The sequence below is a fragment of the Patella vulgata genome, chromosome 4 (assembly GCF_932274485.2).
Source record: "Patella vulgata chromosome 4, xgPatVulg1.2, whole genome shotgun sequence".
NCBI lineage: Eukaryota > Metazoa > Mollusca > Gastropoda > Patellidae > Patella > Patella vulgata.
Genome location: NC_065882.2, coordinates 6,275,081 through 6,301,182, shown reverse-complemented (window position 1 = coordinate 6,301,182; position 26,102 = coordinate 6,275,081). Strand labels below are relative to the sequence as shown.

The window sequence follows — 26,102 nt, the reverse complement described above, 5'->3', positions numbered from 1 at the left end:
TGGAATGAAACTTCGTATATGTGGTCTAGAATATACATGTATGCGCCGTCAACTAATGTTGACGTTTCATACGATGACGTCGCGGTTGATGACGTCTCAGCACGATCACGACATCATCGACCAACCTGCATAATTTGGCCAATTTGAGTGAATTCGTTCAGTGTTTGTAGGAAGACACGAACTGATGAGAACGATATATGATATGTTGTGAATACAACATACAAGTGACATTATGCTGGGATATGTCAGCGTCCATTATGACATCAAAGGGTCGATATATTTATATTTTATAGGTGAGAGAAAGTGAATCAAATTCTGTTAGTTTTGATGTTTAATTGTTATTAATAACAAATAGTAATAATCAAATTAAACAGGCTCGACAATTTATTCAAATCCGAATGTTTGTCTTAACACTAAATTATTTCTCTTTCCAAGACAATATTTGTGTAGTACTTTGGTCCTTGGGATCATGTTGTTTGTGTCTTTGACTAATTTTTGGTTGACGCTTTGTATTAGTAAGTGCACGGGGACTACACATATAGAGTCAAATCCCACATAGTAATGAAAGTAAAATGACATGTTTATATATAAAAAAAATAGTGATATTTTGGTAAAATCCTTACCATTGTCAAAATATCTATCAAATTCTATCTATTTATGACGTATCTGGTAATGGTAGACCAAATAAAGTAATGTTCTTCTCCCCCGGTCTTGGACGAATAGGGTTTTTATTCCATATTTGGGAAAGAAATTAACGCCAAGTTCAATCTATAACGTGCAGAAATAAGGGGGTTATAAAAGAGGGTGTTGAGCAAAATTGATCAGAGCTCACCCAGATATTCCGAGCAGCAATCATCTATGCTTTGTTGAGAACGAGGGACCTTCGAAGCCAACTAGTTTCACAATAAAGTTGTAGAAACTATCTAACCTGTAGTTTTATTACGGTCACAGGGAACACAACAAGGAAGTCCGATGTTACTACAAATGTTATTTTCTTTTTTGTTGATAGGACGGAAACGAGGTTGAAAAAGAAGAGAGTACCGAAGTGATGTTACATGTAGTTGATGACAATCGAGATAGTAAAACTGTATTATCAGCAACAAAGCTGATTGGATTAGGAAAAAATTCCTCGAACATTGAAATCAACACCGATTCCAAAAATAGCTTTGAAGACGAAAGTGAATCGAAATCGTCTTCTGAGTCCAAACCAGTGAGACAAAGAAGGAAAGATGCTCAAAGTGGCCCTTTTATGTGTCCGTTTTGTGAGAAAATCCTGAAGAATCATAAATCATTGAGCATACACCGATTAAGATGTTCACAAAACCCAGAGAAAAAGAACATAGCTTGCCGAATTTGTTGCAAAGTGGTAAAAGAAGACCGTTTGGAAAGTCATATGGAATGTCACGAACCTCGGGAAGGGAAATACCAGTGTGACATATGCAGTAAGGTGTTTTTGAGAGAACGATATGTCCAACGACACAAGAAGCAAGTTCACGATACTGATGGGACATCGAAACAGTCGATATGTCCCATCTGCGGATTGATTTTTAAGTCAACAGCATCTTGCAATTTACATGTTAAAAGACATGATAAAAAAGAGTTCAAGTGCGACATATGCGAAAAGACGTATAAAGATAAATCCACGCTACAAGAACATCTGAATATTCATTTTGATGTCAAGCCTTACAAATGTGACCATTGCGATGAGTACTTTCATTCATCCCATAAAAGGAGTAATCACGTGTATCAACGTCATGTACCGAAGCGATTTCAATGCAATGTGTGTACAGAAACTTTTAAAAGTAAAAGATACATGCAAGCGCATGTGCGTATCCATACAGGCGAATTACCATTCGTGTGTAGTTACTGTAATAAAGGTTTCCGTTCTAAAGAAATACTACGGTTGCATACTAAAATTCACAAGGAAGTTTTTGATCATGTCTGTCCGATATGTAACAAGGGATTTGTACAGAGATGTAATATGATAGCTCATTCGAAAACACATTTTAAAAAACATCAACAAACTAGTATGAATTCGGAAGGGGATCAGTGAAACGAAAACACATTTTAAAAGACATCAACAAACTAGTATAAATTCGGAAGTTGATCAGTGAAAGTTTATTGCTGCTTGGATCCTTCTTTGTTCTACCTACCAGAGCACTCCTTTCAGTTAAATGTCTCGGTCTTGACAGACTGGCATTCAAAATGTCTTGTTGGAGAATTTGCCTGCCAGTTAATGTACATGATCAGATCTGTATGTTAAGGCCATCTGCAGATTTTCTCAACATCACCAGATGTAAACATGATAAGGGCACATGATTGTTACCAAGTATCATGGGTTAGGGTTAGCGCTAGCCCTGTTTACATCTCCCGAAATCTGCAGGTGGCCTTAATATTTAGATTTAACGAATTTAGATGCAGTAAAATCAGAATTTCAATGAATTTACTCATACAATACAATCAAATTTATTAAAATGTGGGATAATGCTAAAATGTGTGGATTTCTTTTGAAAATAATATATTTCTAATCTGAAATAAACACAATAGGTCAAAAGTTGACAAAATTTACAAAATATTTAAAAATTAATGATTCTCAGCAGCAGGGGGGTTGGATGGTTGAATGGTTAGCGTGCGTGCGCTGTATTATAATGTCTGTCATTGAGTCGACTGCCGTGATTTCGAATCACCGGTTGTACATGACAAGGAGTAGGGTCACCTGTCCAACCTCGTGGGTTTTCTCCTGGTCCTCCGGTTTCCTCCCACTGCTAAAGACCCCTATGTGCAAGCGAATTATTGAACCATATGTTAGTCTCGAAATGACCTAGTTTGTGTCGAGTGGACATTAAACCCCATTTCTCTCTCTCTTGTCATCAGTAGTTAATACTGTAAGGAAACGCCCCTAAAATCAAAATTTATATTACTTGTTTGTCAATCCTATCGAGGGGAATGATTTCATCATTATTTTCCGGTGTGGTTCCCCCTTGTCAGTGGTGTAGGCCTGGCAAGGGCCAAGTCATAAACACATTGGCATGAATGTAAAAAAAACCTTAATAGTTGGAATTTTAAAAAAGAGTAGGCCATAGTGCCGTTTTCCGGGCAGAATTTACCTCATAGCATACTGTAGGACATTAATAACCCCCACCCCACCCCACCCCCACCCCCATTTCATTTCTTTTAAATTTATAGTTTGTTTCCTGGCAACTCATGTTTTGTGTAAATGTTTGCTCCTATTGCATCATGGACTCTAGAAATTAATACAAATTCTGAAAATGTTTCTGGTGTTTGTCTGTGGATGCCAGAGTCCTATTATGGCATTTACTGCCAAAATATCTCCATGGTAACACAGTGTATGATCATAAGTCTGTACCTGTATGAGGGGTACTTCTTCAATCATGTATTACTCATAAAAGATGGCGATCACGTAATCATGGACATACATGTATTCATGATAGAGTAATCCGTATTTCAAGCTGTTTAAAAGTCGAGAGCGAGACATTGCTTCATATATAGATACGACACTCAAGATGAAGTCCTCGTGCAGCACTTAATGCTTTGCTCTCAATGTTGAAACTATACTATGGCGATCATGTAGTCATGGAAATACATGTATTCATGATAAAGTAATCCGTATTTTGAGTGGTTTAAAGGTCGAGAGCACGACGTTGCTTAAACATACATTACGCAAGAGCTAAATCTGCCTATAGCAGGTCTTTCTTTAGGCCAGAAATTTTTTCTAAATTATTAATTAGACATTAAACATACATTATGCAAGAGCTAAATCTGTCTATTTCAGGTCTTTCTTTAGACCTGAAATGTTATCTAAATTATTAATTAGACATTAATTAACTTATCCAGACCATAATCAACTCTAGATGGCAGCGCTAGCCTGCGATCTTTAGTGGATTGTAAGCCGATTTACTGCATAACTTTCCTTCTCTAGTAAACGATTAAATGGATAATCGAGACTATGCTGTTTATCGTACTGACTTTAGTAATGATGACCGAGGCTTATGGGAATTTCAGTCGCTTAGTTCTCGGTTCATAGTGGTTCAATTTGAATGAAATTTTAACTATTATAGTGAGAACTGCCAACTCGTTACCGAATCTCCCATAATGTATCTTTAATTAACTTATCCAGGCAATAATCAACTCACGATGGCATCAGATTTCTCCGATATTAAATAGATTAGAACGATTCAGCTATATTTGGTTGAAATTATTGCACATGTGTATAGCCAAACCTTCAAAGGCTAATATCTTCGCTCGCAATAAAGTAATTTGATTGAAATTTTCAAATTATTAATTTTACATTATCTATTTTCGAACTATTATAGCAAGAATGGCTAGCTCTTTACCTAAATCTTACATAATGTATCTTTAAATACATTAAAGTAGCTAAGTCTCTAACTCAATATCATCCAAAATCTTCAACATTGAAAACACGATTTATTTGTCAAATTAAATCAACATTCATGTTGTGATCTTACCGGGAAAAGATGGGCTTTTGATATCCAATATTTAAGACAAAATACAAATTTTACCATTGGTACACAAATCGTGTACCATAATGCGCTTCAGCCCCAGTTGCATTGAGAGACTCGAGGGACGAGTCTAGACACATTGCACCAATTCAAACGGCGTATGTAGACTGGAATAACCAGACGCTAGAAATTTGCGCTCGCTTGAGACTGCTGGCTTATTTCACCGAACATAACTGATTTGAAATTGGAGTAAAAACGGAAACCATTGAATGTAAATCAGTTTATATACATTCATATTACAGTATTATATGCTTTGCGACCTACTTTTGTCGATTTCTAGGTCCCAAATGTTAGCGATTTAGCTCCTTTAATACATGTATATAGATGCAACACTCGAGCTGAAGTTCTCGTGCAGCATTACTTAATGTCTGCGCTGAATGTTTAAACTATACTGAAACATGTGTGATCTGTGATAAAAGCTTGTAGTAGTAATAGCAGGTGGTTGAACACCTGTTTTCACAGTAGTCATATCGCAGACAAGAACTAGAAGTAGAACCTTACTCCTTTATTTTACCGGGGTGGCTTGGTAGTTAGTGCATGCGCGTTGTATCATATGGTCTGTCATTGAGCAAGGGGTTGGATTTTTGAATGGCTAGCACATATGTGTTGTATCATAAGGATTTTACGGCGTGGTTTCCCCTTGTCGGTGGTGCAGGATGGAGAGTCTGGCAAGGGATAGTGTCAGGTCATTCGACTCATTCGAATGGTATGATGAATAAATTAGGTCTCAGGATTTTCTGGCATGGTTTCCTCTTGTCAGTGGTACAGGACAGAGAGACCAGCAATAATGAACAGTGTCTAATTATTAAGATGTGACAAAAAAAGCAAGGTCTTGTTTACACTGTCATGTCAGTTGGAATTCAAAATAATAAATGTAGGCAGTAGTGCCCTCCTGTCCATGCAAAATTTCCCTCCTAGCACACTGCATGCCATATGTCCGTCTCGCCTCTAGGACAATTCTTCCCTGAACAATTCGTCACCGGACAATTCGTTCCCAGATAACTCGTCCCTGAGGACAATTCGTCACCGGACAATTCTTTCCCAGACAACTCGTCCCTGAGGACAATTCGTCACCTAGGACTAGGACAATTTGTCCCTGAACAACAATACTGGTAGTTCCATTATCAAAAACTAGGCCTCAACTTAATGGTTCCTGAAGTTTTTTCGAGCTAATTGATATGCATGTAGTTATCAGCTATGATCAGTGACACTTTTTGTGAGTTAGAGAATCTATTTATCCCTTCACTATGGGTATTGTCCATTGTCAATACTGCACTTGACTAAAATCAATATGCATTATTGTGTATGATAAAACAATGTAGACCAGACATCAGTTAGAATTAGCTGTGGATCATAATTAGGGGACAAATCATTCTTGAGGACGAATTATCTGGGGACGAATAGTCCTAGGGGACAAATTGTCCGGGAACGAGTTGTCCATACCCATCCGTCTCTATAGCCCGGTTTCATTGCTTTTTAATTGTTTACGAAAATATTTCATTTCTTGTTGATAGGTAGGAGGCAAGGATGATGTTGAAGTAAGGGGAATGTCTGCAAACATTCAAAGGATATCTGAAGACATTCGCACCAATTTTGGACAGATGTCTGTAGAACCCACAATTATTAAAAATTCAACCCAACAAACCATTGAAAATCAAATTGAAGAAAAACCAATAATTAGTGAAGAATGCCTTAATGGAGATGGTGGATCCACGCACAAGGAATCCACTAATCTGATTGGAAATCCATTTAAAGATTTGAACATATTCGGTAGTGATTCTGCACAAAAGGAACAGATCAAATCCGTAAGAATGGAACCGATCAATGCAATTGGAAATCCATTTGAAGATTCGAACATAATTTGTGGGGAATCGACGCAGAAGGAACAGATCAAATCCATAAAAATGGGACCAATCAGTGTGATCGGAAATCCTTTTGGAGAATCAATAAGTGAAGGAGATATCAATAGTATCTATGGTGAATCCACATTAAAAGAGGAGATCAAATCCACAACAGAACAAATCAATGTGATTGGAAATCCATTTGAAGAATCGATGGCTGAAGCAGATTTGAACAGAATTTGTGATGAATCTACTCAAAATGATGAGATGTCATCTACAAAGACAGAACCCATCAGCGTGTCTAAAAATCGATTTGCAGGCCTAATCAGTGAGGCCGTTTTGAACAGAATATGTCGCACACCTGCCCAAAAGAAAGCGATAAAATTGTATAAGATGAGTGGATGTGTTAAGATTAGAATACCACATGCAAAAAGTAAATATGACCTTCCTGAAATGGATGAACTCCTGTCAACTGTTGTAGAAAACAAATCGACCGATAACCCCGACCATATTAGTTGTCCCCTTTGTGGGGATTCATTCAAGAACGAAGACATAATGGAGGGACATAGGTGTAGAAGGAAAAAGAAGATTATTGAATATAAATGTGACAAGTGTGAGAAAATTTATACAGATCTAAAAAGTTTTCATAAACATTTCAAACTTGAATTTCATTTTTTCCGTTTCAAATGCGACATTTGTGATGTGATATGTAAAGAACTTAAAGAGGTTACCGAACATGTTAAAGTTCACAGGGAAGGTCCTCCCTATACTTGCAACCAATGTGATAAAACATTTAGAGTTAAAAATGCTCTGCAGAGACATCAATATTTGCACACAGGAGTTAAGCCCCCTTACGGATGTGACCAGTGTGATAAAGCCTATCACAACAAGGAATCTTTGAAGGAGCATGTTCAAGTGGCCCACAGTGGGATAACACCTTTCAAATGTTCTGAATGTGAAGAGTCCTTTGCTTCAAAGCGTGTAAGGAGTATTCACTATTCTAAAGAACATGAACAGAAAGAACCAAGGTTTTCATGCGATCATTGCAACAAGAAATTTATGTCCGGACTGCTTCGTCTCAATCACAAGTGTGAGAACCACAAGTATGACTGTAAGATTTGTGGCGAAATATTCCAATCATTCCGGGGACTAGGTAGTCATCAACAAAAGCACAGCGGTCGACCCAGAAAGGATCCCAAAAACAAGAAAGATTATGGTGTTGGCACGCTTATATGTCCCATTTGTGGTGTATTATACAAAACCGAGAAGACTTTGGCCACACATATAAAACGACATGAAGAGTTGCCTGACGGATATAAATGTGATCAATGTGAGAAAAAATTCCCAATTCGATCGAAGTTGCAGGAACATTTAAATGTACACAATGGAGTTAATCCATTCAAATGTGACCAATGTGACGCATGCTTTCCTTCAGTTGGCAAAAGATGTAGGCATATTTTGACGTACCATGTTCCCCCTAGATTTACGTGTGATGTTTGCGGTAAGAGTTACAAGACCAATAGAAAGCTTACGATCCACTACCGGAGTCATACCGGTGAGAGACCTTTCGTGTGTGAAGTCTGCAGCAAAGCTTTCAGTTCAAAGGAGCTCCTGCGCATCCATGATAAAAGCCACAAAGGTATACGCGATTTTGTCTGTCCTGTGTGTAACAAAGCCTTTGTTCAACTAACCAATATGAAATCACACCACAGATTACATTGGAGACCCAAAATTAAATGGACAAGAAAAAGGAAAGTGAAAGTTGAACCTGTCAATCAAACGAAAGTGGAGCCTATCAATCAAGTGAAAGTTCAACTTATTGATAAAGACAAATTTATGAATGAAGGGAAAGTTGAATTTATCAAGGAAAGAAAAGATGAAATTATCAAGGAAAGAAAAGATGAAATTATCAATGATGGGAAAGTTGATCTTACTCCGCATGGCGTAAAAGTTGAATTTATCAACCAATAGAATATGTACAAAATAAACTAACAAAGAGGGGGTGGATGGCCGAATGGTTAGCATGTGCACGCTGTATCATAAGGTCTGTCATTGAGTCCGCTGGCGTGGTTTCGATTTCCCGGTTGTAAGTGACAAGGAGTAGGGTCCCCTGTCCAACCTCGTGAGTTTCTCCAACCTCTGGAAAATCCGGTTTCCTCCCACTGCTAAAGACCCCTTACACCCAAGCGAATTGAACCATGTGTTAGTCTCTCTACTGATTTTTATATGTGGTCATATATTGTTGTCAGCCCTGTCCATCTGTCATCCACAATTGCTTGTGGTGGACGTTCGAGGCTAAAGTTATTATCTGAATTACTTGAAATGTTATATACAGTGTTTAAAGTTCATGAGACGAAAACGCCTATTTGTTTCAATAATTCCAAAATATACTGTCAGTCAGAGTTATAGCCCTTGATGTTGTGGATGCCCTAAAGATTAAAATTATTATTCCAGTTGAAATTTATACATGCCTATTGGTCTTTCCAATTTTCTTTTTGAAATTGGGGGGTTGGATGGCTTAGTGGTTAGCATGTGCGCGCTGTATCATTAAGTCTGTCATTGAGTCAACTGGTGTGGTTTCGAATCCCTGGTTGTACGTGACAAGGACCCCTACGCGCAAGCGAATTATGGAAATAAAGTTGGACCATATGTTAGTCCCGAAATGACCTAGTTTTTGAAATTCATATGGTTTGTCGCGCATTGAATGGATGTCCTCACTGAAGGAATTCCCACCAGGCTTCGCTAGTAAAAACACGGTTCCACATGACCTTATCAATGGTAACAGAACCACGTTTCGAAGTGTCGTGATTAAATTCCATTTTAACGACAAAAACTAAGGTGTGGCCACACACCAGTTCATAATGAATGTATCAGAAAACAATGCTGTAAGGTAAACAATGAGGTCATGTAGGACCTCCTCCTCTTATGTGGCCACTATAAATCATGCACCCTTGTCTCTAGCGAGGACGGCCATTGAAGAAGCATGTTTATTTTCTGTTTGAAATTTATGTAGTTTGTCTATATTATCGAAATGAAGAATTCAATTGATTTTCAAGATTTTTCATTAACCTCCAGAGATTTGGCCCTTTTGTTACAAAATCTTAGGCTTCAATTATGATCTCAGTTTCTGTATGATATACATTTCCCGTTAAAATGAAGAAGCCTATTGATTGGTTTTCATTGATTTCCAACATGAGATGTATTCCATTTGTTACGAAGTCTTGTTACCTCCTTAAAGGGTTTGATTATGGCCTAATCTTTTTTGATTAGTTCATAACTGATAGGATGATACATGTATATACTACAGTGCACTCTGTCACATCCGACCTCTGATCACTCCGGCACTCTGTTACATCCGACACCATTTTCATGTCCCGATTTATTACTTCAGCCAAAAAAATCTCTGGGTAATTCGACCTCTGTACGTTCCGGATTACGACATCAGTCAGCCGTCCCGTCATACGATTTCCATAGAATCGACACCGTATAATCCGACTTCAATCGGTGGGTGTGAAGCAAACACTTGCCGATCAATTATCCGTGAGATTAAAACTGGATGGGTGTGAAGCCACAAAACATTAACAAGCAATCACCAATCAATTATCTGTGAGATTAAAACTCGCTACCGTGGGTCTTTGTTGATTACTTTGATAATTTTAATCTCTTGTACGGCAGTTGTGACAAATACTCAAGAATATCCACAAATTTTCCCCCGAATTCACAGTCGTAAAAATATTCTTAGCACCTGTTGGAAACATTCGTTGTGCATGCCGATTGAATCTGAATAACCTATTAGTTTGGTCACCCTACGGATCTCTTCGAACCAGGTGACGACGACCTGGGGATGCTCGATTCACAGTCCGAAAAATCCCGAATTGACAGAATTGCAATCGAGTGACGCGGAATTCAATTCCGGAACGTTCAATCGAGTACGCCCATTATCAATGAACACGTGATAGCAAAGACAAAAGTGCGATCAATTGAAGACGGCGAATTAGATAAATTAATGACAGACTTGACCTATTCAAAATGCCTACGCATGTTAAATGAAATAAAAATTAATGTAATAAAATTTTGAATGTACAGAAAGGTTTATCATTTTTAAAGGGAATAAAATTCTGGTGATTCGAAGTTCTATGTTCAAAGCTACATTATAATAATACTTCCGGTTTTCGAAGTTACAATATTTCCAGTTTTGAGAAAACTGGGTATTCCGACATTCTGCGTAATCTGACATATTGTAAGGATCCCGTATGATGTCGGATGTGACAGAGTGCACTGTACTTGCTGGCTGATGTATATTTTGATGCCTGGCAACCTATTTGTTATTTCTTTAGTTATCTATGTTAATGCTTCTGATCAGTACATACCATATTAACACCAATAGTGTGTAGTATTATTGTCTATAGAATTCATTTTTAGAAAATACCCGAAGAGAATATGGGGAACACTATAGTACAGCGTTATGACGTCATTTTAGTGTTGTTAAGATGTAAAAATCAACGTTATGATAACGTTAAATTCATGTTGTTAAGATATAAAAAATAAACGTTATGATAACGTTAAATTTATGTAGTTAAGATATAAAAAAATCAACGTTGTGATAACGTTAAATTTATGTCGTATGTTTGTTGGGTATTTTGTGTAAAACTGAGTAAACATGCATTTATATGGGAATCGGGATTTAGCCACTGATTGTGTTTTATGTACATGTAGTAGTTTGATTGAAATAAAAGCATGTATCTTAAATTTACGCATCTTAAAATTAACATATTTCTCAAATCAGGGGGTTAAATAGCTGAATGGTCGCCTGTCCAACCTAGTGGGTTTTCTCTGGGTCCTCCATTTTCCTTTCCAAGTGAATTATTGAAATAAAATTGAACCATATATTAGTCCCGAAATTAGTCAAAACCCAATTTTCGATCATAGCCAAATTGTGCCTTCGACATGTACATGTAACTATTAACTTCGATTCCCCCTTGTCAGTGATGCAGGACGGAGGGCCTGAGTGACAAGGACAGCTGTCTAGTCTTTCGGATGAGACGTAAAAGATCCCTTGGCAGTTGGAATTCGATATAAGTGTAGGCGATAGTGCCGCTACCCGGGCAAAATTTCCCTCATAGCACACTGTATGGCGTATGCCCGTCTTCATTAGCCCAGTATAGGAGCAGAACAGTAGGACGTTAAACCCCATTTCATTTCATTTCATTAACTTCGACATGTATAGATTAGGGCACCCATACATGTATAGAAACCATGTCAGCAGATGATTTCTCTTTTCGTCCTTATGATTTTAAACTAGCCTCTCTCAACATGCAGTGGCAGTGCCAGCCTCCCCACAACCTCCAATGCCGAAAAGGAAAATATTTGTGATATGGTTATCGATACCTTCTACGGTTATTAAATCCCACATCACCACTCAGCCATAGACTTGCATGTTGTAGAGTCAGAGCGGTTTCTTACCAAACCCATCTTCCTGTGCAAACACACTTGAGATGTGCCTTTTTACGATCCTCATAGTCTTGGGGTATAGGATAGGTTCAATGTGGCGAGAGGGGGGTTATTGGATGGCCGAATGGTTAGCGCATGGGCCCTGTTTCATCAGGTCTCATTGAGTCGACTGGCATGGTTTCGATTCCCAGGTTGTACGTGACAAGGAGTAGGGTCGCCTGTCCAACCTCGTGGGTTTTCTCCAGGTCCTCCGATTTCCTCCCACTGCTAAAGACGCCCATGCGCAAGCGAATTATTGAAATAAAATTGAACCATATGTTAGTCCCGAAATGGCCTAGTTTGTTTCGAGTGGACGTTAAACCCCATTTCTCTCTCTCCCCTTTTGTTACGGAATCTTATTGGCATTTCTATAGACTGCAATTGTTTTCGGGTTTATTGAGAACATATTCCATTTCTTGTTAATAGGTAGGTCACAAAAATGAAGCTCAGTGTGAACAAAATGAAGAATTTATATTGATATCTGAAGACACAGTCATCAGCATTGAAAATCTTTCAACAGAACCCAGCAATGTAATTGGAAATCCAATTGACGAAATAAAAACCAGGGTCAACAGTTTAAGTGGAAAACAAACAACCAGTGACGTAGATTTGAAGAGCATCGGGGGTGCATATACACAAACCGGAGGGGTAAATTCAATTGATGAAAGAATCAGGGAAGCGGATTTGAACAGATTTGGGGGGGCATCTACACATACCGGAGAAGAAAGTACTTTTGAATCTAAACAAAAGAAATGGATAAATTTTACGAAGATGGCTGACAATTCTGTGCTAAAAGGTATAGTGATTGCCGATGAAAAGTTTTCTGAAGGGAGATCACCATGCGAAAAAACAAATCCAAGTGTTAGTTTTAAATGGGATATCCTACAATCAACACAGAAAGACACCTCTATAAAAAACAACGCGAATGACACTAAACTTTTAAATTGTCGATTTTGTGGTGCTTTTTTCAAGGACAGGGAATCACTCGGAGGACACATCACGCGACACGAGAATATTGAATATAAATGTAAGCAGTGTGACAAATCATATAAAAGTAAACAAAGGCCCCAGGAACATTCAAATATCCACAAGGGAGTTAACTCCTATAAATGTGATCGTTGTGATGCGTCCTTTCCTTCATCATCTAAAAGAAGCCAGCACGTTTATGTGCATCATGTCCCACCACGGTTTTCATGCGATACTTGTGGCAAGAGCTATAAGACTAAGAGAAAGCTGACGGTTCATTACCGTAGCCATACCGGTGAAAAACCATACGTGTGTGAAGTTTGTAGCAAAGCATTCAGTTCAAATGAATCGTTAATAAAACATGTCAAAATACACAGTGATCTGTCAACACCTCAAGGAAATCACGTCTGTCACCTTTGTGGGCAGACATACCGATTGAAGCATTTGTTGAACGCGCATTTAAAACGTCATGAAAATACGGAATACCGGTGTTACCATTGTGATAAAACGTACAGAGACAAATCGAGATTACAAGCTCACGTGAACACACACATGGGTGTTAAACCATACAAATGTTCATCTTGCGAGGAATCATTTGCTTCAGCACAGTTAAGAAGTGCTCATAATTTCCAACGGCATGTCCCACCACGGTTTTCTTGCGATATTTGTAACAAAAGCTATAAGACTAAAAGAAAGCTTACGGTTCATTACCGTAGTCATACAGGTCAGAAACCATATGTGTGTAAAGTTTGCAGCAAAGCGTTCAGTTCAAATGAATCGCTAATCGGACACAATAAAACTCACAGCGATGTGCCCGATCACAATTGTCCCGTGTGTAACAAGGGTTTTACTCAAAAATCCAATATGTTAGCACATAATAAAATCCATTTGAAAACAAAACAACTAACTCGATCATCTAAAAGAACTAAAGTGTAAGTTGAATATATATTTTAACTGATAGATTTATATTATTCCTTAAACATACATTAAGCAAGAGCTAAATCTGCCTGTTGCAGATCTTTCTTTAGGCCAGAAATGTTATCTGAACTATTAATTAGATATTTATTAACAAAACAAGACCATAATCGACTCTCGATGGCATCGAATACTCAAGATTTTAACTAGATTAAAACGGTTCGTCATTTAAAAATTTAATTTAAAAATGGGAAAGCGAGGCTACGTCACGATTATATCAGTGCCCTGGTTACCACTGTGCACACATCTTGTCAAAACTACAAATAGTGATTACTTGGCTGAGAATGAAGTAATTTGAATGAAATTTTCAATATTTTCTTTTTTTATCATCTATTTTTGAATTATTATAGCAAGAATGACCAACGCTTTAATATGAACAATTCATTATCGTAGGTCTTCACATTGATTTCAAATCTTCTATCAATTATTATTCAAAAATTTATTAACATCAGATGGCTCCGATTTTATGTAGATTAGAACGCTTCGGACATTTAATGATTTGATTATGGAGAAGCTAGGCTAAGTCTCGAATAACAAGTGCCGGTGTCACGAGAATAAACAATCAATGCACATATCTTGTCAAAACTACAAACAGTGATAACTTCGCTCAAAATAAAGTAATTTGAATGAAATTTTCAATGTACTCATTATTTTTAAGTATTATAGCGAGACCTGTTGGCTCTTTATCTAAAACTAGATGAGGTAAAGGGAATAAGCTGAAAATTTCAGCCAAATTGCTTCACTCAATGCTTATTTTAAAATCACTGTAGCCTCGATTGTCATTGTTACCGCTGTCACGATAATTAACAAAGTGTCGATTATCCATTTTTGCAGTTGAACATCAGATCGGATTCAAATCTAATGGAAATCTGACACATAAGATGGGATCAAGAGTTAATTATGGTCTTGTCATGTTAATAACTATCTAATTAATAGTTTTGATAACATTTCAGGCCTAAAGAAAGACCTGCAATAGGCAGATTTAGCTCTTGCATAATGTATGTTTAAATATCAATCGGCCAAGACTTGCAAATATGACCCAAATGAAATCTCTGATAGACAGCCATGTGCTTTTTATATTCTTATGATAATTTTGTGTTTATTAAGAAATATTCCATTTCTTGTTGATAGGTAGGACATACAGTTGAAGTAATTGAAGAATTTCCATTGATATCCGAAGGTGCCACCTTTCACATTAGTAATGTACACGTATCTGTCGACCCCATCATGGTGGTTGGAAGTTCACCTCAGGAAATGAAAGTCGGTGTTGAAAATTTAACAGGAGAAAAGGGAACACCCATAAGAATCCGTGGTGAATTTACACAAACGAAAAGGAGAAAACATACAAAGAAGGCTGATAGTCATGCAAGTGGTAGTGCTACAGACCCCGAAAAGGACAACTCTGTATCAACAGATCTAAAAGGATACAGACCACCAAATTTTATAAAAAGCAGACCGACAAATAATGGCTTTAAGTTTATATGTCATATTTGTGGAAATTCATTCGAGCACAGCTATTTACTCACAGCGCATTTAAAACGTCATGAACATATGGAATACCGGTGTGACCAATGTGATAAAGTTTACAAAGACAAGACAAGCTTGAAACAGCATATTAACGGGCACAAGGGTGTTACGCCATACAAATGTTCATCTTGTGACGAATCATTTTCTTCAGCACAGTTAAGAAGTGCTCATAATTTCCAACGGCATGTCCCACCACGATATTGCTGTGATGTTTGTGGAAAGAGATATCGAAGAAAGCGTGAATATGTGGTTCACTGTCATACTCATACCGGTGAGAAGCCATTCGAGTGTGATATCTGTCAGAAAGCCTTCAGTTCGAATATATTTTTAATAAGACATAGAAAAACACACATTGGTGCATTAAAACTCAAAGTTGATGGATTAAAATCAGAAGTTGATGAATTAAAACCTGACTTTGCTACATTACAACCCCACGTCTGTCATGTTTGTGGTCTAGTTTTTAAATTCAAGCACATTTTACAAGCACATTTGAAGCGACACAATAATACGGAATACCGATGTGACTATTGTGACAAGACGTACAAAGATAAACAGAATTTACAAGCACATTTAAACGTCCACATGGGTGTTAAACCATACAAATGCTCAAAATGTGACGAATCTTTTGTTTCAGCACATCTTAGAATCACTCACAATATTCGACGTCACATGCCACCACGATTTGCTTGTAATTTGTGCGACAAGAGCTATCTGGAAAAAAGAAGGCTTGCAGTTCACTACCGTAGTCATACTGGTGAAAAACCATACGTGTGCCATGTCTGTAGCAAGGCTTTCAGATCAAATGAAACTTTAGTCCAGCATTGCAAAATTCACAACAATGGGTTCGATCATATTTGTCCCGTATGTAACAAAGGTTTTAATCAAAAATCTAATATGACAGCACATTACAAAATACACCTAAAACCCCCAAAATTAACCAAATCACCCAAAAAATGTTAACAGAGAACATACGAAGACTGTGAATCATTTCTGAATGTTTAGTAGATAAATTTGTCGTAAAATGTTATATTATTATAACTTAAAGTTTTTTGGTTTTTTTCGTTCATGCGTGTATTAAATATAGATTTCATCAATATATATTTGTTCTCTTTTACCTGATTTTAATAAATATTGTCTTATATTGCCGTCAGTCCTACTTCGCGGGGGATCACGTTGGCTAAGTGGGTAAGACGCTGGCTCGCTAGCCTAGAGGTCAGGTGTTCGATCCCTGCATTGGACGAGAAAGTTCATCCAGATTTTCCACGTGGTTCCCCCATGTCAGTTATGTAGGACGGAGGGCCTGACAAGGACAGCTGTCTAGTCATTCGGATGAGACGAAAAACCGAGGTCCCGTGTACACATTGGCGTGCACGTAAAAGATCCCTTGACAGTTGGAATTCGATATAAGAGTAGGCCTTAGTGCTGCTGTCCTGGCAAAATTTCCCTCATAGCACACTGTATGGCGTATGCCCGTCTTCATTAGTCCAGTTTGGAGCAAAACAGTAGGACGTTAAACCCCATTTCATTTCATTTCGTACTTTGAGCTGGCATCTTGACGCCATTTTGGGTATCCCTCCTGAATCCAAGTTGATAAATGAAATGTTTATAATGGGGGACTAATGGTTAGAAGGCCTTCATCCAACATGGTGGGAACAGGAAATTCTTAATAGCGAATCGAAGGCTTTCATCCAACATGGAGGGAACAGGGAATTCTTAATGGCATATAGAAGGCCTTCATCCAGCGAGGAAATCTTACTTGCGAGTAGAAGGCCTTCTTCCAGCATGGCAGGAACAGTGAATTCTTAGTGGCGAATATAAGGCCTTCATCCAATATGGCAGGAACAGTGGCCAATAGAAGGCCTTCATCCAACATGGCTGGGACAGGGAATTCTTAGTTTCGAATAGAAGGCCTTCATCCAACATGACGGGAACAGGGAATTCTTAGTGGCGAATAGAAGGCCTTCATCCAACATGGCGGGAAAAGGGATTTCAACATGGCGTGAACAAGGAATTAGACCTTTGTCGTGAACATCTAGCGATATTCTTATTAGTGGTCATCATTGTGTTTTTTAACCATAATTAAACATACATTATGCAAGAGCTAAATCTGCCTATTGCAGGTCTTTCTTTAGGCCTGAAATGTTATCTAAATTATTAATTAGACATTAATTAACTTATCCAGGCCATAATCAACTCTCGATGGCATCGCTAGGCTGCGATGTTTATTGGATTAGGTTCCGATTTGCTGTTTGACTGCCATTTAGAAATAAATCATGAAATGGATAAACGAGACCATGATTTTTATCCTACCGACTTTAGTAATGATGACCGAGGCTAGGCGAAAAATTCAATCGCTAAAATCTTGGTTCATAGTGGATCAATTTGACTGAAATTTTCAGCATATTCCCTTTACATTATCTAGTTTTTAACTGTTATAGAGAGAACTGCCAGCTCTTTATCTAATCTCCCATTATGTATCTTTAAATATTTGTTGTGTACATATACTTAGCAATATACAAAACATTATTGGTGAGGAATTGGTGAATAATCTTTTTGGGACTTAATATATGTACTGCCAGAGCAAAATCTGTATGGGTCTATTTTGGTTTCTGCCAGAGAAGAATTTGTTCGTTTGTATGGACCTATTTTGGTTTCTTCTAGAAAAGAATTTGTTCGTTTGTATGGATCTATTTTTTTTGTACAGCTAGAAAAGAATTTGTTTATGTGTATAGACCTATTTCAGACCTAACTGACTTGCATTATTACATTTTATTAGTACATCAAAGGATGACGTCACATCTGTATTTTATTACATTTTATTAGTAGTATTAGTATGCTAAGAAAGCCGTGTCGATAATATTTACAAATGTATTATTATTTATACAGGTAAAACTGGAGGTGGATGATAACCCTGTAATCTCTCATCAACACCACTCAACAATACCTGTCCCAAAACGTGTTCATGATAAAATATTGATGTCGGACGTGCACATTAAATCAGAAATCCTAAACACGGAAAACATCAAAGAACCAAGCAAGCTGAAGTCCAAACCAGGTGCAAGATCAGGAAGGAAGGCGGCCATTGGCCCATTCACATGTCCTCATTGCAAGATAGAGGTTACAAAGAAGAAAACCCTGACTACTCATATTTCTCGATGTGGCAAAAACGACAACAGAAAGGACCCAGTCTGTAAAATCTGTAACAAAGCAATGCGTTACCATAAATACAAAAAACACTTGGAGTCTCACAATCCGTGTGTAATCCTACACGAGTGTGACATATGCCACAAACTATTTAAGGACCCCAAGTACGTTAAACAGCATAAGCTAGTGGTTCATATTGGAAACATCCAACAAAGCATCTGCCCAACTTGTGGATTGATTTTCAAATCACCGTCTACTCTTAATCTTCATTTAAAACGGCACCTGAATATAGAATATGAATGCGATCTTTGCGGTAAATCATATAAAGATAAAGGAACGCTACAGGGACATTTAAATATCCACAAGGGAGTTAATCCGTATAAATGCGATCACTGCGAGGAAAGGTTTCCTTCACCTCAAAAACGCAGTGCTCATTATTTTAGTGCTCATGTGCCTAGCCGTTTCTCGTGTGAGGAATGCAACAAGTCGTACAAATCGAGGAAGAATATGTTGTCACATGCGAGAATCCACACTGGTGAACTGCCGTATGCGTGCAAAGAATGCGATAAGAAGTTTCGTTCATTTGAAACATTGCATGTTCACTCTAAAATACATCAAGATGATTATGGCCATTTCTGTCCAGTTTGTAATAAGGGTTTTTATCAAAAAAGTAATATGAACGCACATTACAAAATACACCTGAAACCTCAAAAAATAACTAAATCACCTAAAAAACGTTCACGTAAAAAAAATCACGACAGTGAATTATTCCTTAATGTTTAGTTAGAAATTTGCAGTAAAATGTTCTATTATCTTAACTTAAAGATACATTATGTAAGATTTAAATAAAGAGGTAGCCATTCTTGCTGTAATAGTTCAAAAAAAGATAATGTAAAATGAATAATATGAAAATTTCATTCAAATTACTCTATTGTGAGAGAAGATATTAGCCTTTGACGGTTTGAAAAGACGTGTGCAATAATTTCAACCACCGTACTGGTTGTTCGAAGCTAAGTCTCACTCCTCCATTTTTAAATTAAATCAAAATATGGATGAACCTTTCTAATCTATTTAATATTGGAGAAATCTGATGCCACCAAGAGTTGATTATGGCCTGGATAAGTTATAAATTAATGTCTAATTAATAATTTAGATAACATTTCAGGCCTAAAGAAAGACCTGCAATTGGCAGATTTAGCTCTTGCATAATGTATGTTTAAAAAAGTTTTTTTTGTTGATGCGTGTAATAAATATAGATTTCATCAATATATATGTTCTGTTTTACATAATTTTAATAAATGTTGTCTTGTATTGCCGTCAAGTCGTACTTCACATTGGATCGTATCTGTGAATCCTAGTTGACAACTCTTTCTTGTTTTAAATCAAGACTTAAAACCCATCTTTTTGAGAAATGTTATCATGATTAATCAAATTAATTAACTGTATGCGCTGTGAGCATGCCTCTGTGCTATATAAATGTACATATTATTATTATTATTATTATTATTATTAGGGGCTTGAGTGGTGGAATGGTTACTTCCTACGTGTTGCTTCATAAGATCTGTCATTGAGTCAAGTGGCGTGGTTTCGATTCCCCGCCTGTCCGGGCTCGTCGGTTTTCTCTGGATCCTCAAGTTTGCCTCCCACTGCTAAAGACCCCCTACTCACAAGGTTATTAATGAAATAAGATTGATTTAACTGAGTTAGTCCCGAAATGACCTAGCTTGTGACGAATGGAGGTTAAACATCATTTCTCTCTCTCTATCTAAAGGGGGGGTTGGATGGCTGAATGGTTAGCATGTGCGCGCTGTATCATAAAGTCTGTCATTGAGTCAACTGGCGTGGTTTCGAATCCCCAGTTGTAAGTGACGAGGAGTAGGGTCGCCTGTCCCACCTCGTGGGATTTCTCCGGGTCCTCCGGTTTCCTCCCACAGCTTAAGACCCCTACGCGCAAGCAAATTATGGAAATAAAATTAAACCATATGTTAGTCCCGGAATGACCTAGTTTGTGACGAATTACGTTAAACCCCATTTCCCTCTCTCTATCTAAAGAAACTATATGGTGTCTGATCTATTCGAGTTGTTTTTGTTTAAGTGTTTTAACGTCCGCTTCCAGCGAAGGTGATATCGCAGACAAATTGTCTTATTTTCATTTTTATTATCTTAGTGCACGCACAGGTGTCTTTCCTGTGGGAGGAAACCGGAGTACCCGGAGTAAATCCACGAGGTTAAGATGCCACATACGCTTACACTAAGGATCAAAACCATGACCGCAAACCAGAGGTGACTGACCAGCCAGCTAGGGGTCGAAGCGCAACACACGACCACTAGGGCACCCACAACCCAGATCAGTGCTTTTATATTATGACCCACTAGGGACTTTGGCCTCGAATACGGTGACCTGTGAAGTGAAAATTTTCCTACTGAAAGTTGGACCTGACATGGCGAATGTGCCCGCTTCAGTGGCTTGCCTCGAAGTGATTTCTGGCTATGATAATACTCAGCACTAGAGTCTATGAGACTATAAATAGCCATCGCACGTGCAATTCTCTACACATCTATCAACTATTACAGCCGTAAAAAATCTGTTGTGGACGATTCTGAATAGCAGTAATATTTAGCTTTTTGGTTATTACAGCAACTTTAGAAATTACGTTTGTTTTATTTTTTAAATTGCTTTATCATTACCTGTACCATTAGGAGTGGCATCTTTTGGTTTAGTACAAATGATATCTCTGAAACACTCGGGTTAGGCAAGAACATGATACTAGCAGTAGTTTCATTTTATTTTTACAAGGTTCTTAAAACAATTGTTGAGTTGCCTAACGTGCATGTTTCTAAATTCAATTTCCTGTTCCAGTTTTCTGTTATGTTTTGTAAAAATGTAGTCTTGATTATCCCGACCTGTCAATTAGAGATAGTATGGTTGGTAGACTAGTTAAGCGAGACTAATTTAAAAAAAAGGGCACGTAACCCATTTCTTTACTCAGAAGTGCCCGGATGCTATGGCGACACTTGTAACCATCTTTCAGTGTATTATTTATGGATGGTTAAATGGCCACAGCTTATTAAGTACAACATGACCGTTTTTTTAGTGACTATAAATGTGCGAAACTGATTTAAGGCTTGGTGTTTATATAAATATTGCGGTGTAATTATCAAGATTCTCATAATATCTTAATCAAATTAATTGCGTTTCAACTAAACTCATACCTACATGTACGTTACTATTCCTAATAAATCGCCCAATGAAATGAAACAGGGTTAAACGTCCTAGTGCTCTGCTCCGACTGGGCTAATGAAGACGGCCATACACCATACAGTGTGCTACATGTATGAGGCAAATTTTGGCCGGGCATCGACACTTAGGCCTACTCCTATATCGAATTACAATGTGCACGCCAATGTATACGCGGAGCCTCAGTTTTTTGTCCCATCCGAATGACTAGACAGCTGCCCTTGTCAGGCCTTACGTCCTGCACCACGGACAAGGGAAAACCACGTCGGAAACTTTATCGCCAATACAGGGATTGAACACAGGACCTCCAGGCTAACGAGCCAGCGTCTTACCCACTTAACCACCATGGTTCCCTAACAAGGAGAGAGAGAAATGGGGTTTAATGTCCACTCGACACAACTAGGTAATTTCGGGACTAACATATGGTTTAATTTTTATTTCAATAATTCGCTTCCGCATAGGGGTCTTTAGCAGTGGGAGGAAACCGGAGAGAGAAAACCCACGAGGTTGGAGAGGCGACCCTACTTCTTGTCACGTACAACCGGGGCTTCGAAACCACCCCAGTTGACTTAATGACAGACTTTATGATACAGCGCGCGCACGCTAACCATTCAGCCATCCAACCCCCCCCCCCACCTCCCTAACAAGGAATTAGTCCTTTGTGGTGAACATATAGGGATATTCTTAGCAGTGGTTATCATTGTGTTTTCAAGCATAATTAAATATTTGTGGTGTACATAAACTAACCAATATGCAAAACATTATTGGTGAGGAATTGGTATGCACTTACTTTGTGTACTGCTAGAGCAAAATTTGTTCGTTTGTATGGGCCTATTTTGAATTCATCTAGAGAAGAATTTGTTCGTTTGTATGGGCCTATTTTGGTTTCATCTAGAGAAGAATTTGTTCGTTTGTATGGGCCTATTTTGGTTTCTTCTAGAGAAGAATTTGTTCGTTTGTATGGATCTATTTTGGTTTCATCTAGAGAAGAATTTGTTCGTTTGTATGGACCTTTTTTGGTTTCTTCTAGAGAAGAATTTGTTTGTTTGCATGGAGCTATTTCTAGTACAGCTGGAGAAGAATTTGTTTATGTGTATAGACCTATTTCAGACATAACTGACTTGTATTGTTTAATGGTCGAGAGCGAGATATTAAGTAATATATTGATACTGCACGTGGCGTTAGCCGAGTGATGTTTCAATATATTATATTACGCAATGTCTTTAGTTCGAGACCATTAACCAACTTAAAATACAGACACTATCCCGCGCATAATATGTAGCACCATGGGTCCTTCGTCAGACGTGGAGAGCGCGCAATTGATTTCTGTCGCCACATCCTACGTACGACCAATGCATCTTTTCTTACTACATATCTTAGTTGCCTTGTGATCGTCTAGAATTGGTCTCTAGCCGTCTTTGCTTCCCCTACACGTTGTGTATTTTCTTCTTACTGTTTTCTTAAGGCGTTTCAGTAGTTATAACAATGCAACTGATCGTTTTTTACATTTTATATATCAAGCTGGATACATATAAACATAGTATAGATTACAATACTAAAGTCATTCTCAAACCCTAGCCAACAAGACTCGATATGGGCAAGTCTGCTGATAGAAATTGCTATATCTTTCCCCTTCTGGCATCAAGCTGCTGTCTGGCGATTGCTCACAAATATGATAGTTTTGTAGCTGTGGGTTTTGGACGTTCAATTATCTAATTCACACTATTTCACAAACAATTAATTTGCGTTTTAAATAAACTCATACCATAGCTACTATACTGACAATAGAGACTAATTTGTAAAGATAAAACATGTTGTTTAACCCATCTTATTTCTCTATTCCTTGTCTATAAATTTAAAAACAATGTCGCAACGACGATAGAGCTACAGCTTTTCAATAGAATACGTCCAATATTTCATCTAGTATAGATAATGTACGATTGGCAAGTTGCCCGTACATTATTGGAAATAATGGTACGCCAACATCAAAGGATGACGTCACATCTGTATTTTATTACATTTTATTAGTAGTATTAGTATGCTAAGAAAGCCGAGTCGATAATATTTACAAATGTATTATTATTTATACAGGTAAAACTGGAGGCGGATGATAACCCTGTAATCTCTCATCAAGACCACTCAACAAAACCTGTCCCAAAACCTGTTCATGATAAAATATTGATGTCGGACGTGCACATTAAATCAGAAATCCTAAACGAGAAAACCACCAAAGAACCAAGCAAACCGAAGCCTAAACCTGGTGCAAGAACAGGAAGAAAGCCGGCCATTGGCCCTTCCACATGTCCTCATTGCAAAAAACATGTTACGAATAAGAAAAACCTAACTACTCATATTTCTCGATGTATCAAAAACGACAATAGAAAGGACCCAGTCTGTAAAATTTGTAACACAGCAATGCGTTATTATAAATACAAAAAACACATGGAGTCTCACAATCCGTGTGCCATCCTACACAAATGTGACATATGCCACAAACAATTTAAGGACCACACGTACATTAAACGGCACAAGCGATTGGTTCATAGTGGAAACATCGAACAAGTCGTCTGTCCAACTTGTGGATTAAAATTCAAAACATCGGCTTCCCTTACTCTTCATTTAAAACGGCACGAAAATATAGAATATAAATGTGACGTTTGCGGTAAATCTTATAAAGATAAAGGAACGCTACAGGAACATTTGAATATCCACAAGGGAGTTAACCCGTATAAATGCGATCACTGCGAGGAATGGTTTCCTTCACCTCAAAAACGCAGTGTTCATGGTTTTAGTTGTCATGTGCCTAAACGTTTCTCGTGTGAGGAATGCAACAAGTCGTTCAAATCCAAGAGGAATATGTTGTCACATACGAGAATCCACACTGGTGAACTACCGTACGCGTGCAAGGAATGCGAAAAGAGGTTTCGTTCAGCTGAATTATTATATGTTCATTCTAAAGTACACAAAGATGAATACGAACATTTCTGTCCAGTCTGTGAGAAGGGTTTTAGTCAAAGACAAAATATGAGAAGGCACGTGAAAACACACGATAAAGATTATGGAAAGGTTAAGGAAGATAAGCCTTGAAGTCGTTCCCGAGTTATCCCCCTTTTCTCGAAAACCTTAACGCGATTGAGTCCAATTTTTGAACATGTTTGTTGCAAATTTTAAGGGCATCATGAGGTGATAAACAGCGCTTACCAACTTTACATTTCAGAGTTATATCCCCTTCCCACACCCACCTTATGGTTAAGGAAGATAAGCCTTGAAGTCGTTCCCGAGTTATCCCCCTTTTCTCGAAAACCTTAACGCGATTGAGTCCAGTTTTTGAACATGTTTGTTGCAAATTTTAAGGGCATCATGAGGTGATAAACAGCGCTTACCAACTTTACATTTCAGAGTTATATCCCCTTCCCACACCCACCTTATGGAACGCTATGCGATATCTGCTTCATTTTTAGAGTCTAAGAGTTTTTAGCTGATTTTTTTTTTTTCAAATAAGGTGGAAGCATTGGGATGTTAAGAGAGAGAGAAATGGGGTTTAACGTCCACTCGACACAAACTAGGTCATTTCGGGACTAACATATGGTTTTTAAATTTATTTCAATTAATTCGCTTGCACGTAGGAGTCTTTAGCAGTGGGAGGAAACCACAAGGTTGGACAGGCGACCCTACTCGAAACCACGCCAGTTGACTCAATGACAGACCTTATGATACAGCATGCACATGCTAATCATTCGGCCGCCCCCACCCCCCTCTGGGGTATTTAGAGAATCAATCCTATTAATATACAGCTTTCCGCAACTTTCATTTTCCCCACCACTCTCTCTCTCTCTCTCTCTTGTCGAAAACCGGGTGTACACGATAGGGGCTACAGATTTTTACGCAAACTTTTAAAATTTGGTTTGATCCATTGGAGTCATGTGATGATGAACCCTATCGATATTCAGAATTTCGGAGTTGTCGCCCCCTTTGCTGAAATCTGTACAGCTACATTTTTTGATGTGGAAAACGCGCTTCTCTGAAGAATCATTTCCTTATCAAATTTTGTAAACATCCATTTCTTTCTTTCGGATAAGCCTGTTGAGACATGTCTGCTGTGCGGGCTTGTTTCCGCTCTTTGCATTACAAGCCTTCCATATTTTGTGCAGACTTTATTTTTTTATTATGGAATAAAAAATCTTTGAAATAGCTTGTTTTATTGTTTGTAAATCGACCGATACTTGAATTATCCAATAGGTCAATTTAAATATCAACCGGTCAAGACTTGCAAATATGACCCAAACGAAATCTCTGATTGTCACTCGTGTGTTTTTTTGTGTTTTTTATATTCTTATAATAATTTTATGTTTGTTAAGAAAATATTCCATTTCTTGTTGA

At 37.9% G+C, this 26,102-nt stretch overlaps 2 protein-coding genes across 8 annotated transcripts in view; one reads left to right on the top strand and one right to left on the bottom strand.

Annotated features, from left to right (window-relative positions):
- LOC126817386 (scavenger receptor class F member 1) overlaps positions 1 to 26,102 on the bottom strand; it is a 69,655-nt gene that overhangs the window by 33,047 nt on the left and 10,506 nt on the right. The window lies entirely within an intron of this gene.
- The window catches only part of LOC126817358 (zinc finger protein 436), a 52,287-nt gene that overhangs the window by 23,528 nt on the left and 2,657 nt on the right, over positions 1 to 26,102 (top strand). The window contains exons 7-8 of one of the 7 annotated variants that reach the window (XM_050544254.2): positions 12,299 to 13,770; positions 14,945 to 15,081. The exons of 1 other annotated variant lie outside the window; for it this stretch is intronic. In XM_050544254.2, the coding sequence (XP_050400211.1) occupies positions 12,299 to 13,770; positions 14,945 to 14,948 (1,476 nt within the window). In that variant the 3' untranslated portion in view covers positions 14,949 to 15,081. Of the gene's footprint in view, positions 1 to 1,009; positions 3,132 to 6,055; positions 11,132 to 12,298; positions 13,771 to 14,944; positions 16,405 to 18,226; positions 19,922 to 23,813; positions 26,092 to 26,102 lie in introns of those variants that run through there. 5 more of the 7 variants (XM_050544262.2, XM_050544261.2, XM_050544255.2 and 2 more) reach the window with 5 other exon arrangements.